The following is a 14,804-nucleotide window of genomic DNA, read 5'->3' on the forward strand; positions in this document are numbered from 1 at the left end:
CAAAGAAATTAAATAAACATGCATCCACAGGGCTTAATTAATAAAACAATCCTAACTATCAATATTAATACATGATATTATAAATAAAAGAATTTATTTAATTAAATAAGAAGTAAGAACATTATTTTTTAATTAAAAATTTACAAATCAACCCCCTTACATAAATATCTATTTTGAAATATATAAAAAATTAGGGGATTAAATAAATTTTCGAGGTTCTATAGACCCAGGATCTAAGACCGATTCAGACCCTAACAAAAATTATGACCCAAGACCAATCCTTAAGGATTTAGACCCGGTCTCTTAAGGACTGACTTTGGGACCGGTCATTGAGATTCGGGCCCAGCCCACCACTCGCTACTCGTTTCATAATTTGCATTTCAAAAATCAAAAGTTCAAAACCCATCGCCAGTCCGCCACCTCTACTAACTCGGCATCTGTGAACCGACGTCGTTCGTGATTGTTTTATTTAGTAAAAGTTTTGAAGTCGGTTTTTTTCTGAAGAAGCGGAGAAGAGTTCAATGGCGCCCCACGATGTCCGCCGTCCGTTCAAAAGACCGGCAATCTCCGATCAACAGCGGCGCAGGGATCTCTCGCTGCTCCGCCAATCACAGAACCGCCGTGACGCTCAACACCAGGCTCGCTGCTTAGCGTCCTCCGTCCTTTCCCTGCAATCCCAAACCCCCGAACCTGTACCTGAATTTGAAATTGAGCTCGTGGAAGAACCTGAATCCCAATCCGAAGAAGAATCAGGAACTCTGACGAAGGACCTTGATGTTCGTCAGGCTTCAAAGCTTAAAGGAGCTGAAGCTCGCAAGTGGTTCGCCGCACAATTGATGCTTCCTGAGTGGATGATCGACATTCCTGATCGCTTGACCCATGACTGGTATCATAATAATAATAATAATAGTAATATTGCAGTAATTAATTTTGCTTTAAAATCTCCTATGNGAGGTGGCCTAAAGGAGGACTCTCCTATTGAAGACCATTTCTACTAGAGTAATATCATATTCAACTTTGTATCTAAATCTTTTTGAATTTGTAATTTATTTTTGTATCTTATCTTCTAGCTATTCCTTGTATATAGGAGTGGGTTCAAGTCTGTTAGTTTTAGCTTTCGATACTCTGCTGTGTATTTATATTAGAATTATCTCAATAGAAAGATATACCAGACTTCTATCTCAAATCTTCTTCCATTAGCCTATGTGTAGTAATTAATTTTCAATCAATGATTTAATTAATTTATTTGTGGAATTAAGGATTAATGTTCTTGCTTCCTATTTAATTAGATAAATTCTTTCGTCTATAACATCATGTATTATTGATAATTAGAATTGTTTGATTAATTAAGCCATGTGGATGCATGTTTATTTAATTTATTTGATGTATTGTTTTTCATTGAATTAGATATATTGAGTACTTATAAATTATACCTTAGGCACTCTTAATTTTCTATCTATAATTTAATCCGAAATCAATCTACTGTCTAGTAAAAAATTCAATTAAACACAACTTAATAAATCTAGAGTAATGCTACCCTTACTCACTCCCTTTACTCACTTCTCTTACTCACTTTTGTAAATATACAACAAAGTACGGGTACTATATGCATAGTACGGATACTATATGTCATTTTAACAAAAGTGAATAAGAGTAGTGAGTAAAAGGAGTGAGTAAGAATAACATTTTTCTAAATCTAATGTCAGTTCTTCTTCAGTCTAAGCTATAATTTCTAGGCATTCAATTTATCTAATTCAATGAAAAACTATAAATCAAGGAAATTAAATAAACATGCATCCACAGGGCTTAATTAATAAAACAATCCTAACTATCAATATTAATACATGAATAACATGATATTATAAATGAAAGAATTTATTTAATTAAATAAGAAGTAAGAACATTATTTTTTAATTAAAAATTTACAAAGCAACCCCCTTACATAAATATCAATTTAGAAATATAAAAAAAAGTTAGGGGATTAAATTTAATTTTCCAGGTTCTATAGACCCAGTATCTAAGACCGATTCAGACCCTAACAAAAATTATGAACCCAAGACCAATCCTTAAGGATTTAGACCCGGTCCCTTAAGGACCGACCTCAACTTTGGGACTGGTCCTTGAGATTCGGCCCAGCCCACCACTCGCTACTTGTTCTATAATAAAAAATGTTATCCTTGCAAAGACACATTCAAAGAAGGTTACAAAATGACATGATCCAGGAGAAAAAAACAAAGGAAAAACAGAAAAAGAGAAAGAGAGAGAGAGAAAAATCATGAAAATCAAAAGTGAAGATTGTCTTTGTATACTCCCTTTATATGTGTTTTTGTAAAACTAGCATTGTTCTTTTATAATTTGTATTTTAAAAAGAGTAATACTACACATACATCATTTTCATATAATATTTCTTATACAATATTATATGACAAGATATAATTAGCTAATTTAAAATTAAAATTAAACTTTCATCCAATCATACCTTATCACATGATATTATATGAAAAATATTGTATAAGAATGATGTATGTGTAGTATTATTCTTTCACAAATCAAAACCCATCGCCAGTCCGCCACCTCTACTAACTCGGTATCTGTGAACCGACGTCGTTCGTGATTGTTTTATTTAGTAAAAGTTTTGAAGTCGGTTTTTTTCTGAAGAAGCCGAGAAGAGTTCAATGGCGCCCCACGATGTCCGCCGTCCGTTCAAAAGACCGGCAATCTCCGATCAACAGCGGCGCAGGGATCTCTCGCTGCTCCGCCAAGCACAGAACCGCCGTGACGCTCAACACCAGGCTCGCTGCTTAGCCTCCTCCGTCCTTTCCCTCCAATCCCAAACCCCCGAACCTGTACCTGAATTTGAAATTGAGCTCGTGGAAGAACCTGAATCCCAATCCGAAGAAGAATCAGGAACTCTGACGAAGGACCTTGATGTTCGTCAGGCTTCAAAGCTTAAAGGAGCTGAAGCTCGCAAGTGGTTCGCCGCACAATTGATGCTTCCTGAGTGGATGATCGACATTCCTGATCGCTTGACCCATGACTGGTATCATAATAATAATAATAATAGTAATATTGCAGTAATTAATTTTGCTTTAAAATCTCCTCTGCATATGACTCTGTAATTTATGTCATAAATTTAACAAAGTGTACAATGTGGTTTGTTATAATTGAATTTTCTAATATTACATTTTTTTTTTTTTTTTTTTTTTTTTTGGGTTTTATTGGTAGGTATGTATTGGCAAGGCCTGCTGGAAAAAGGTGCATTGTGGTATCTTCAAACGGAACAACAGTTAGTAGGCTGCGGAATGGCTCTGTTTTGCATCATTTCCATCTCTGCTTTGCCTTGTGGGGCGAGAATCGAGACAGTCTGCTCTTCTCAATCCTATTGTATACTTGACTGCATATTTCACGAGGTTTACTTTATTTTTGTTATTTCTTGCATCCGTTTTTTTTCTTGTTTTTGCCTCAATGTTTGTTGAAACCTCATAGTCGTTGTGGTTTTGGTTTTGGGTGCAGTCCGATCAAACTTATTACGTCATTGACATGGTTGTTGGCGGGGATACTCTCTCTATGTTCACTGCTGAGTTCAGGTTTTTTTGGTTGAACTCCAAGCTGGCTGAGACTGGGGCCTGTGATTCTCCTTCTCGTTACCATAAATTCAGATTTAGTTCCGTACCTGTATTCAATTGTGACCAGAGTGGTCTCTATGCAGCATATACAGGAGTGGTGTCTTATGTCAAGGATGGGCTATTGTTTTATAACAAGTACGTTATTTTCCTCAAGGGTGTAAGCTTTAATTTTTTCCAGCTTGCAGTTAGTTGAGTGATAGGTCTTCTGTAGCAAATAAAATTTTCAAATACAGAAGGGCTAGTATTCCTCCCACTTTATTAACAGGAAAAAATCTGTTACCTACGAAGAGTAAATTTAGAACTCCTAGTATTATGCTGGACTGCTTGGACTGGCACTTAGGGATGGTTTGTTCTATAATGTTGTTGTTCTGTCACCTTGAACATCATGCTTATTATTGTCATTTATTTAAATTTTTTAGCTTTCATATTGTTGGAACTGATTAGTATCTCACAGTTGTCTATCAAATTTGACTTATTCACTTTCTTTGATCCGTTAAATTCTTTTTCTCTGATGGTATTTTGCATTGTTTCCCTCTCAGGTATGCACATTATCAAACTGGAAACACACCTCTAGCATTAGTCTGGAAGGACGAACACTGTAGTCAATATGTAATTGACACCGATAGTAAAGGAGACATTCCGAGCCAACAACAGGTTAAAGTTGCAAGCCTCACTTACCTGTGCTCCTTTATGTTTTCCTCTCCTTCAGTTGAATTGTTTCATAAATGGGTATCTTCTTATTTTCCAGAAATTATGAAGTTTGACATGTATTGTTCCGTGTTGACTTTTGAGTGATGGATTTCTTTTAATTGTCAAGTGTGAACGTTCAAAAGGTTTTGTTTCTGCAACAGGAGCCAACTGTTTAATAGCTTATGATTCTTAGTACTCCTGGGATTGCTGTGCACATATACTTTGTTGGATGTATTCTGTTCATGATCAAAATAATATAAAATTCATTTCTGTTATTAATAGTAGAACTGTATAGAGTTTAGTGACAATGGTTTTACGACCATAAATTGTGATCCTTTTGGACTGAATAGGACAAGTTACCATAGAGGGAAACTTTAGTTATAATGTTAAACATCAAAGGTTCATACAACTTGTCATTGTCTGATGAACACATATGAATTCACGTGTATGGAACTTAAAATTTAAAATTTATTTTCATGTTGTGAGTCTTGTGACCAACTGCTTATATATATATTTTTTTTCTTTTTCTTAATATCAGGTAGTTTTGGAGCTGCAAGATGATGGAAAACTATCTACATCAGATGATCCTGCTGTCAACTTTGGCTGCTTAGATAGGGAATTCATACAGAAGGTGTGTTTCATTGTAATCATAATAAATGCTTGGATCAAGTCCTGTCACTTTTGTTGTCAACTAATTGCACTGATATTATATGCCTAATTAGTTCATACAATGCATTGCTTAGGATGTTTCTAGTGCTCTCTTTTCATCATATGTTCATGCCAATCTCATTGATATTTGTTATTTTTTATCTTTTGAATTTTCAGTCAGAGCTACATTCTGGTAGTCTTCTAAAGTTTGCCATTGGTGATGGAGGATTGAGTTTTGTGGATGGGAAGCTTGAGAAGGCTGATTTACATTATCTTGGCAAGACCAATCGAGCACGCATGTTTGCAGATAGTTACTCTAAGGTCAGAACCATTCCGCAAGTGTGAAAACAATCCCCTGAAATTGTAAACGAGAATAAATTATTATTTGATTTTGAACAGTGTCTTAGATTTGTGTGTTTGTGTCCTTGGTTAGCTGGTTTACTGTGTTTCTATCCTTGCCTCCCCACATCTGAGTTTCTTTTAGTGTCTGTCTTAACACTGTTGTTCATGCCTTTTGAAATTTGCACTGCAGGTTATATTTCAGTATATGGTTCGACATGCACCGCTAAAATTTGATGATCTGTTAGCTTCTATTAGCTCATCAAATGATCAAGAAAACAAACTTGATGATGTGGAGATGGTCGGTTGACGGAGTAATGGTGACTGCTGGTTTCTTTCATAGTTTTGCCCACTGCCCTCCATAAAGCAAGCAAATGTCACTCACTGGAGGATGGTGATTGCGCATGGTTCTCATCAATGGTTTATGACTTTTGTGTATCTAGCAAACTGACAGCTAGGAAGTTTTGTATGATTCCAGTAAGCAGCAGGTGAATGTAATTCTTGCCACCTTTTATGGAGATATTTTTTAACCCTTTTTTATGTATATATCTTTTTGAGTTTTCTTGTAGGCACCTTTGCTATGCAGAGATTGTACCACAGCTCAGAAATATGACATATGCTTATTTAAAACAATACAATTTTGAATTGTACCAAATAACCTTAATTATAATAGTGTGGCTTTTTGGTGATGATGATACAATACGTTTCATCTCTTTTCATTCGTCAGATCTACATCAATAGGAAATTGTTTACTTTTTGTTCTTTCTTAGCCGTTGTCTAAGCAGCTGCTATTCTCGTAGGTTCTCAAAGGTAAGTCTAAATGAGGAGTCTTGAAAAATTTGTTGATACTTAAAATAAGCTGTAAGAGTTTCTTGCATATTCTCCATTTAGTTTTGGCAGGGGTGACGGCTACTTCCAGTTTCCTTTGAAGAGAAACTGAGTACTGAAGTCAGTGAAGTCTTTGCTTTATACTTCTTGCAAGAGCTCTGTCAGCATTGAATCCTCTTTGACTAGACTTTTCAAGAATGATAGAGAAAATATTTTATTCGTTTATTGTGTTAAGAAAATTTTACAACTTGCTACAAATTGACATAAATAGAAGCATCAAAGGAAGCAGATTTCTGCAATTAAATTTGGATGATTTAAGATGCCAAAGTGGTTGATTCACAGCTATCGTGCACACAAGCTAAGACATCTCTGTAGTCCCTGGAAATGGTGAAGGAATCATAAACCTTGCCGTCACTGCTCTTTTTATACTCAAATAGCAAAGAAGAATGGTTAAATGCCGTCATTTTGACAAATCCAAAATCATAATCCCGGTAAAGACTCCAATTGGGGATCAAGCTGCTGAACTTTGATAGGTGACTCCCTCCCCCACCAACGACGACATGGATTGTCCCGTTAACTGTGCCCGAATAATGAGATTTTTCTGAATTCACACATTGATTCTGCAGCACCACAATGGAAATCAAATGATAAGGAAATGTCATTAAGTGTCTGAAGCTAGGTATTCAACACCTGGGAAACCATAGGCCTAAAAAAATAAAACAAGCAGCATCACTTAATCAAGGAACTTCGAAGTTTTAAAATGTAACTTATATTATCACAACCCGAGCACAAAGCTTTGTATTTGGCCAGACCATAATTTTAAAATTATACAATTTGTACCTTTCTAACTCTAAAGAATACATAACTACACAATAAGAGCTCTTGCATGCACAACAAACTACAGAAATTATTAGGGGTTACACTAAATGCAGCCATCAACTTTTTTGCAAGTTTTACAGAGTAATTCATGGAAAAATATTTCATAACATGGTCCCTGATGATATTGCATGGTTTCCAAAGCATATAATCTAAATTCGACCGTTAAAAAATGATTTTTATTTTGCTAGAGTCCATACCTGATAGATAGGGCACGACCTTTCATAATTATGGACATGGCCATAAAATGCAATGTCCACCTTGTACTTCTGCCAGAGCTTCTGCAAACTTTCCCTTCCCATGGGCTCTTCAAATGAACCTTCCTGACCATACCACTCATTAGAGGAATACCCAAGTACACGATGAGCAGCAAAGATTAGCCAAGGCTGATTCCGTCTGTCTGCTGATGCAAGGCAATTCTCGATGAATCTATATTGTTCAGATCCCTCCCTCCAGTCATGCTCAGTATCAGCTATACAGAAGTGAAACATGCCATAATCAGTTGAATACCTGCCCATCAAAGTTGTGGAACATTATAAAGGAGTGCCTAAAATAAAACTAAGTTTTCTTCAGAACGCAAAATAACTCCCACCTCACAAGAAATTGAACTGCTAAATGGGTAGAAAGCTTAGCTTTTGGCTAAGGGCAATGCCATAGGTTGCTTGGGGCAGTAGAAGGAGGCTAATATACAGGAAGCAACATTCTTGACATATATTAGGTTTGTATTCTATTCTCATATTGGGTTTCTTCCTCACTAAATGCTGAATTACTTTATTATATTTCAATAATACTATTCATGCTTAAGTCTCTAATGACCAATAGTTAGTTTTTACATTATATGAGAAAAATGTATGTTAGTTACCAAAACTTCGCTCTGTTCTCAGCAGGAACATAAAACGTGGTCTCTGCTGGCACACCACATTCACCACCTGAATCTGAAGTGTCATAGAAAGATCCTGAATTTGGCCAATCACGTTCATGATTACCACTGCAGAAGAAATCAAACACATTATAGTTTGTCAGTGCTGTCACTCAAAGCTTTGATCTATTTTCAAATGACATGAAGCTGATTCACATGAAAGAAAACAAACCTTCCAACCATGTATGGCACTGTTGATGCAATAGGTTCTACCTGGGCTGTGAACTGATCCCACTGAGAAACATAGCCGTTTGAATATGTAATATCTCCAATATGGAAAACTATGTTGATGTTGTTCAAGTCCCTGATGAGTTGGTCTGTAGTGTTTAGTGAACCTGGCTGATAATTACTATACTCATTTGAACCATCACGCTCAGCCTGAAAAAAGTTGGAAGAAGCACAAATCTTTAAGTAACTCAGTTAACCTGTGTCCTTCTTATAAGAATAAATGACAGCAGTAATAATGTAAGGGAGCGAGAAAAGGGCTTTCTTGAGTTGCTTCTTAGCAGTAAATCCTTAACAGGTCTTCTCAAGCATCCTAAGTAAGACAAATGCTACTTTATTCATTAATTAACAGACGATAGCTGAAAATCATGTTGTCATCCCCAATGTTCAAAATTAAAAAATTACAGAAATTTACTGTTACTGGTCAGTACCTATATATTCTGCCATCAGGTTGATGTAAAAAAGTAGAGTGTTGATAGATTGAGTACACTATTCATGAAAGAATGAAAACCTAAAAGGGGAGTGCTGAGGTTTGACCATTATATAATGATGAACTAGAAATAAAGCTCTATTTAGCCACTAAGTACTACCTCAGGCTCCAACAACCAAGGTATTCTATAGTTGGAACGTGATTTTAAGGCCAAAATCTCACAAAGATAGATACTTGAAATGCAGGAAATTTGAAAAAAGACAAATTCCCTTTAAAAAGTGACCTCACAAAGAAAGAAAAAGATACTGCATTAACAATTTTTCTTTGTTGGGCATGTATACACAAAAAAGTGCCAGTTAACTCACCACTAAACAGAAACCACTTGATAAATTTGTTAATAATAGTATTGTCTTTATTTTGATATATCAACCACAAAACAAGAAATAAAGCAAGTCACTCTGTAGAGGCTTGTCAATACTACCTTCCCCATGTCACCAAACATTATGACACACTGTAAAGAGTCTTGTCCAGGATATGGGTTAGATGTGAATGAATAGTACTTGCTCCAGATATAAGAACCATTTAGTAAGCGATGACCCATCCTGTATGTATACCTGAAAAACCATCATGGCAACAATAAATAAATGCCACTTCAACCTACAATATTTATACATAAAAAGATTATGCATCTTCAAGATGCATACACAGAATTAGGCCACAATTTTTTCAAGAAACTTGTGTGTATGAAACCAGGATCACGCCAGCCAACCGTTCGTGCAGGTGAACCTGCAGAGTAACAAGGTAACCAGATTATGCAACAGGCCAGCGTAATTTAAAAATGCAACACACGTGTGAAAAATTACTATTCATCAATGTGTACAGAGCTAGTCCTAGGAGATTACTGCGAGTCAGTTGCATGAAAGCCTTGACTGTAGGACTATTAAAATTTTTGCCTATGATATTACTTACCACACATGTCATTCTGAAAATATGTCAATGTCCCAGCTGGTGACTGAGTTTGTACATCATTCTTCAAACCCCATTCAACCAATGGAACAGCTTCATTGATGCCATAGCCACTTGTCCAGGTTACAGTCATCTACACAAGATACAAAACAGCATCCATATAAATAGCTATTACATGTCCACTGAGCTGAACCACATATAGGATATACAATTGCCCATAAAGCAAATTTAACAACAGTAAAATTTTTGCTCAAACATAGAGTTTTTTATTAGTGACAGATCTAATTTAGCAAAGTCTTACTACGTGATTTAGGAAAATAATTATCTTTAAAAGCACCATTTGGCGTCTTCCAAAAGTAAAAGAAGAGATTATGTGTAAAACAAACTTCTCCCAGAGGACATACTCATGAATAAGCAAATTTGGATCTTCATAAACTAAGAATTCTAAACTTAGAGAGATATTATAGGAACCTTGAGGTGAGCTTGGGACATACTACCAATTTACTTCAGCACTAATAATTAATGAAAGTAAACTTCACAAAACAATGATAGCTCATATCAATAGAAACCTACTTACTGCATCCCACAACTTCCCATTAGCAAGGCGTGGATAAAGGGGTGCTTTAGGGTTGGCAAATGATATGAAATTTGAAACTGCCACTAATTTAGGCTGCAAAATCCAAGAACAGAATTAACGCTCTTGAAACTGACAACAAAATTTCCTGAAGATAAAAATGAGGAATGAAATAAAAGATATGAGATGAATCATGGCAATGTATTAACACATGTAAGAAAATCTATGATGAGGAAGAACGGACATAGACATGTGAACTCACATTGGACAACCCGCCTGAAAATAATGCAAAGGAAAAATCAGCCCGCTGATTTATAAGCAGAAACTGCAAAGAAGCTTTGCCTGTTTTCGAATAGCTTGCATTTGAATCATTTGCATACTTGTACTGGAACAAAAGAATCCAAAATCAAATTGACTCTTTCATAATTAACTTTTTATGTGAAACCACAAACTGCAATGTACACACCTTTATTGGAGCTGCGCATATATACGGTGTCTGTTCTTTTGGGTCATTTACTGGTGGGCATGTTGATGAGCTGCATACCAAAGCAAACGTTTTCTAACAACTGAAACATAAATAATTGGAAATTTATATTGTTATCAAAATTTGGTGACAGAAATTAATAATCAGAAAATTAGTTGATTGAAAGATCTTTCTTGTAAAAAGCCAAGTAAATAAGATGAAGTAAAATGTATGAATCAATCCTTCTCAATTGCAATTAGATAGATTTACAAATATTCATGAGACACAAATACCAAACATTTAAAAATGAGAGTCAAACTGGGTATGGAACTTGATTGTTTGAAAATGAAATTCGTAATATTTTACCTTGATCATTAACTCTTATCTACTCTCACTCTCAATTCATTCCAGTGGGCTGACGAATCATAAATTAAGAAGGATCCTAATTTCCGGGATGCTAGACTATATGCAAGTATTACAAATCCAACAAGTAAAAGATCCATATTAACATATTACTAGTCTTAAGAGACTTAACCCCATTGAGTTTTATTATTTATCTTTTGATGAGCCACACTTTTGGCAGTTCTTAATATAAGGACCTTACTTGAATTTTGCAGGAGAAAAGACTCCAACCCAATCATCTGCTGATGGATTTGGGGACACAAGTTTCACAGTTACCCATTGAGTATCCTCCCCCTGTAATCATAAAAATGAGAACACAAAGTCAACTTGAAGGCTGCAATTTTTTAATAAATTTAAAGACTTCAATCAACCACAACTACATCATCCTTATTAGAGTCATCAAGGAAACACATTCGAGGAGTATTTGCCTTCAACATTTATCCAAAAGAGAGAACAAAACAAAAACAAATAAAGAAATGAGCATAATATATAAAATGGTTACCTTTAGACCAAGAACACTCGGGTATGCCTTAACAATAGCAGAGTCATGGAGCGCAAGAACAGCTTTATGAATAGCAATCTTGGAGAGGGGCTGCTCTCCAAATCCATCAACATGAGCCCAGCTGAAGCTTATATTACAACTAACTAAACACAAAAACACCAAAAGAAACATAGAGACCAATCTGAACCTCTCTTCCATCGTAGCAAAGCCTCTAATACTCAAACCCCACTATATAACAAGACTGAATGATGATCATTCAGATTCGCAGTATCATTCTTGTTTGAATTTAATAAATTGCCTCACCTTTCAATTTGGTAGTACAAAATTAAGGAGCTTTGGGTAACGTGAACAAAACTAAAAGAAAGAAAACAAGTGGAGTTGTATCTTCATTATGATGAAAATAACAACTACCCTTCTGAGTTTGCGTTTGTGTCGAAGCACGTTTCTGGTTGTTGGAACCGAGATTCTGTTTAACTGTTTATCGATTGTTTTGGAATTTCAAAGCATTTATGTGGTTATTTTTATAATATAGTATAAACTTTTATATCAATGTGATGAATCATGAAATGTTATTAATATCTAAACAAAGTTTATCATCACACATCTTCAAGTTATTAAATGCAATTTACACGTGCCCTAGTAAACTACCCTTTAGATTAATGCCAACTGGCCCTAAGATCTAATGGTTTTAGTTCACTTGTTTGAGGCGGTTTGTAGCCTATAAAAACCCTGCATCAAAAGCTTATGTCCTAAACTATCAACTAAACCCTATATCTCTCAATTCTTTCGCTTGAATCCATCTTACTTTTATTTTGTTAACTCAACTCCTTCCCATGTATTATTATGCTATTTTATATCATGTTATCAACACGAGCAGCTTTGGTAAACATATTTGAAATGATAAATGAATCTGAAGGTTAAAAATCAATCTTAAACCATTAACCTCAAGTTCTGGATTTAAAATTTGATTTTTATGCTAGAACCTGAAGTTCTATATATTAGATGAAAAATCTATATGATATCAGAACTTGATTTTCTGAGTTTTAATTTTAATATATGGGTTTAGAATCTGAAGTTCTAAATACTAGTGACAAACTTGAAGTTTAATTAATAAAAATTGATTTTGAACCTGAAGTTTTGAACTAATGTAACTACTGTTGATGCGTGATTTTAACATCAACAACCTCGCGTGTGCAAAGTGCTAAGAGAGTCTTAGAAATTATACGTGATTAGATTTGTGAGTTGATTAAAGGTCACAATAGCAGCAAAGACTTAAATATAAAGGAGACAATGGGAATTTTTATAGTGATTCTGATGCTTAAAGCGATTCCAACATCCACTGTTATCTTTTATATGAGTGTTCTTGGTGATTAGCCAAGTTTACAAGAGGTAGTGAACAGTGAACAAAATTACAAGAGCTTGGTATTCAGAGAGAATATTAAGTCAGTCTCTTTCCCGTGGATTGTCTTTGCTATTTGCTTTGTTGAATTCAAAGAGCTCTAATCTTGATTTTGTGAGGGGGAGGCCTTTATTTATAGCCGCTGAGTTCAAGGTAATGATTACAAGTCTACAAGTGGGTAGGTGCCGTGTGAATCCTTCCTTGCGTTCCATTGGTTGATAACTTACGACATATTCTTAAATTAAATGGGGTTTGGACATGTGTGCGAACCACATTCATTCTAAGACAAAACTTGAGTCTACTGGGTTGGTGACAACTATATTCTCTCTGTCTTGGGGCGACATAACAGATTCTTGGGGGCATAAAGCCTTCCTGAGCTCTGATTGGTGCTTGCTGATGTAAGCTTACATCATCCTTGATTTTTTAGGCATAACAGAAATTCCACAGTTCTTGAGATTCAAGGAATTGGATCTTGAGAACTTCATGATTATGCTGCGAACTGTCTTGACTTTAGAAATGCTAGCTTGAGCTGAGAGCTGAGAGACAATCACATCATTGCAGACGATATGAAGTCAGCTGCTTGATTTGATTTTTGAAATTTTGTCTTGACTTGCGAATTGAATGCAAGTCGTGAGCTATGACTTGAGAGTAATACAGACGACCTGATGTGATCATTTGCTAAGATCAACTAACCTGAGCTTGATCTTGTCTTAAGTCATCGGGAGATGTTTTGAACTCTAATTATCATTCACAACTTGAAAACACTTAAAATATTTCATAGTTGAAAATTCTGAACCATCTTGTTTGGTGTTCATGTTTGACATGTTAAATAAATGTCTCTTTTGAACGACCTTTTCAAATGTTATTTGTTGCACTTGACAGCTGGCTTGGTTAATAAAGTAAATCTTTATCTAGTAGATGTGTCTCTGTGCACAATAAGTGTCAGCCATGAGCATTAACACAATGGAGTGTCTGAAAGGAGGAATAAGACCTTACTTGACATGGTTAGGTCCATGATGAGTTTTAGTGATTTATCTGCATCATTCCAAGGTTATGCCCTAGAGACCGTAACTCACATTTTAAACCGTGTGCCGTCAAAGTCTGTAGACAAGACTCCATTTGAACTATGGAATGGGCAAAAGCCCAATTTGTCTTATGTAAGGATTTGGGGTTGCGAAGCTTATGTCAAGAAATTGACTTCGAACAAGCTGGGCCCCAAATCCTACAAATGTATATTTGTGAGGTATCCTAAAAAGACCAAAGGATACTATTTCTACCATCCAGAAGAGCGCAAAATTTTTATTGCTCGTATTGGTGTCCTCCTAGAAAAGGAATTTTTTGAAGAAGTACTAGTGGGAGAAAAGTAGAACTCGATGAAGTTCTAGAGCCACAAGATATACTAGACGAAGGACGAGAAGATGTGCCACAAGCAATGGTTAAACATCAGGAGGAGGTTACTTTACAACTTGTGGATCAAAGTGAACCACCTCAAGTAGCATAGGAGTTACGTAGATCTGGGAGAGTATGCCATGAGCTTAAGAGATACGGTTATCTCGTGACTCAACATGGTGACGTACTTGTCTACCAGGACGATGAACCCAAAACCTATGAAGACGCTATATCAGATCCAGATTCTGTTAAATGGCTTGAAGCCATGAAATCTGAGACGGACTCCATGTACCAGAACCAAGTATGGTCTCTGGTGGAACCACCTGAAGGGGTAAAACCCATAGGATGTAAATGGGTCTTCAAGAAGAAGACTGACATGGATGGCAAGGTGCACACTTATAAAGCACGACTAGTTGCCAAAGGTTTCAAACAAATTCATGGTATTGACTATAGGAAACCTTTTTGTCAGTTGTCATGATTAAATCCATCCGGATTATGCTTGTGATTGCCGCATATCATGGGGTCTGT

General features: G+C 35.8%; 2 protein-coding genes across 3 annotated transcripts; one reads left to right on the top strand and one right to left on the bottom strand.

Moving 5' to 3' along the window:
• The first annotated feature begins 421 nt into the window (after positions 1-421).
• On the top strand, positions 422-6,022 carry LOC116130210 (snurportin-1-like). The gene is given in 8 exon segments (XM_031415946.1): positions 422-886; positions 3,226-3,328; positions 3,330-3,410; positions 3,514-3,761; positions 4,166-4,280; positions 4,855-4,947; positions 5,142-5,285; positions 5,497-6,022. Coding segments are annotated over 8 exon segments (1,266 nt in total). The 5' UTR covers positions 422-521; the 3' UTR covers positions 5,614-6,022.
• A 98-nt stretch (positions 6,023-6,120) lies between these two features.
• Positions 6,121-11,942, bottom strand: LOC116130209 (probable inactive purple acid phosphatase 27). 2 transcript variants are annotated; one of them, XM_031415944.1, is made up of 12 exons: positions 11,489-11,942; positions 11,189-11,280; positions 10,588-10,657; positions 10,384-10,506; positions 10,125-10,217; positions 9,551-9,680; positions 9,286-9,367; positions 9,063-9,195; positions 8,099-8,304; positions 7,870-7,995; positions 7,208-7,517; positions 6,121-6,751 (listed from the first exon to the last, which is right to left on the bottom strand). In XM_031415944.1, exons 1-12 carry the CDS (start codon positions 11,684-11,686, stop codon positions 6,446-6,448), a joined length of 1,869 nt encoding a protein of 622 aa, XP_031271804.1. In that variant the 5' UTR covers positions 11,687-11,942; the 3' UTR covers positions 6,121-6,445. The 2 variants fall into 2 exon arrangements, with proteins under 2 accessions (XP_031271804.1, XP_031271805.1); XM_031415945.1 differs by lacking the exon at positions 6,121-6,751 and having other exon boundaries at positions 7,388-7,479.
• Positions 11,943-14,804: the final 2,862 nt, after the last annotated feature.

Source organism: Pistacia vera, unplaced genomic scaffold, assembly GCF_008641045.1.
Source record: "Pistacia vera cultivar Batoury unplaced genomic scaffold, PisVer_v2 Contig218, whole genome shotgun sequence".
Taxonomy (NCBI): domain Eukaryota; kingdom Viridiplantae; phylum Streptophyta; class Magnoliopsida; order Sapindales; family Anacardiaceae; genus Pistacia; species Pistacia vera.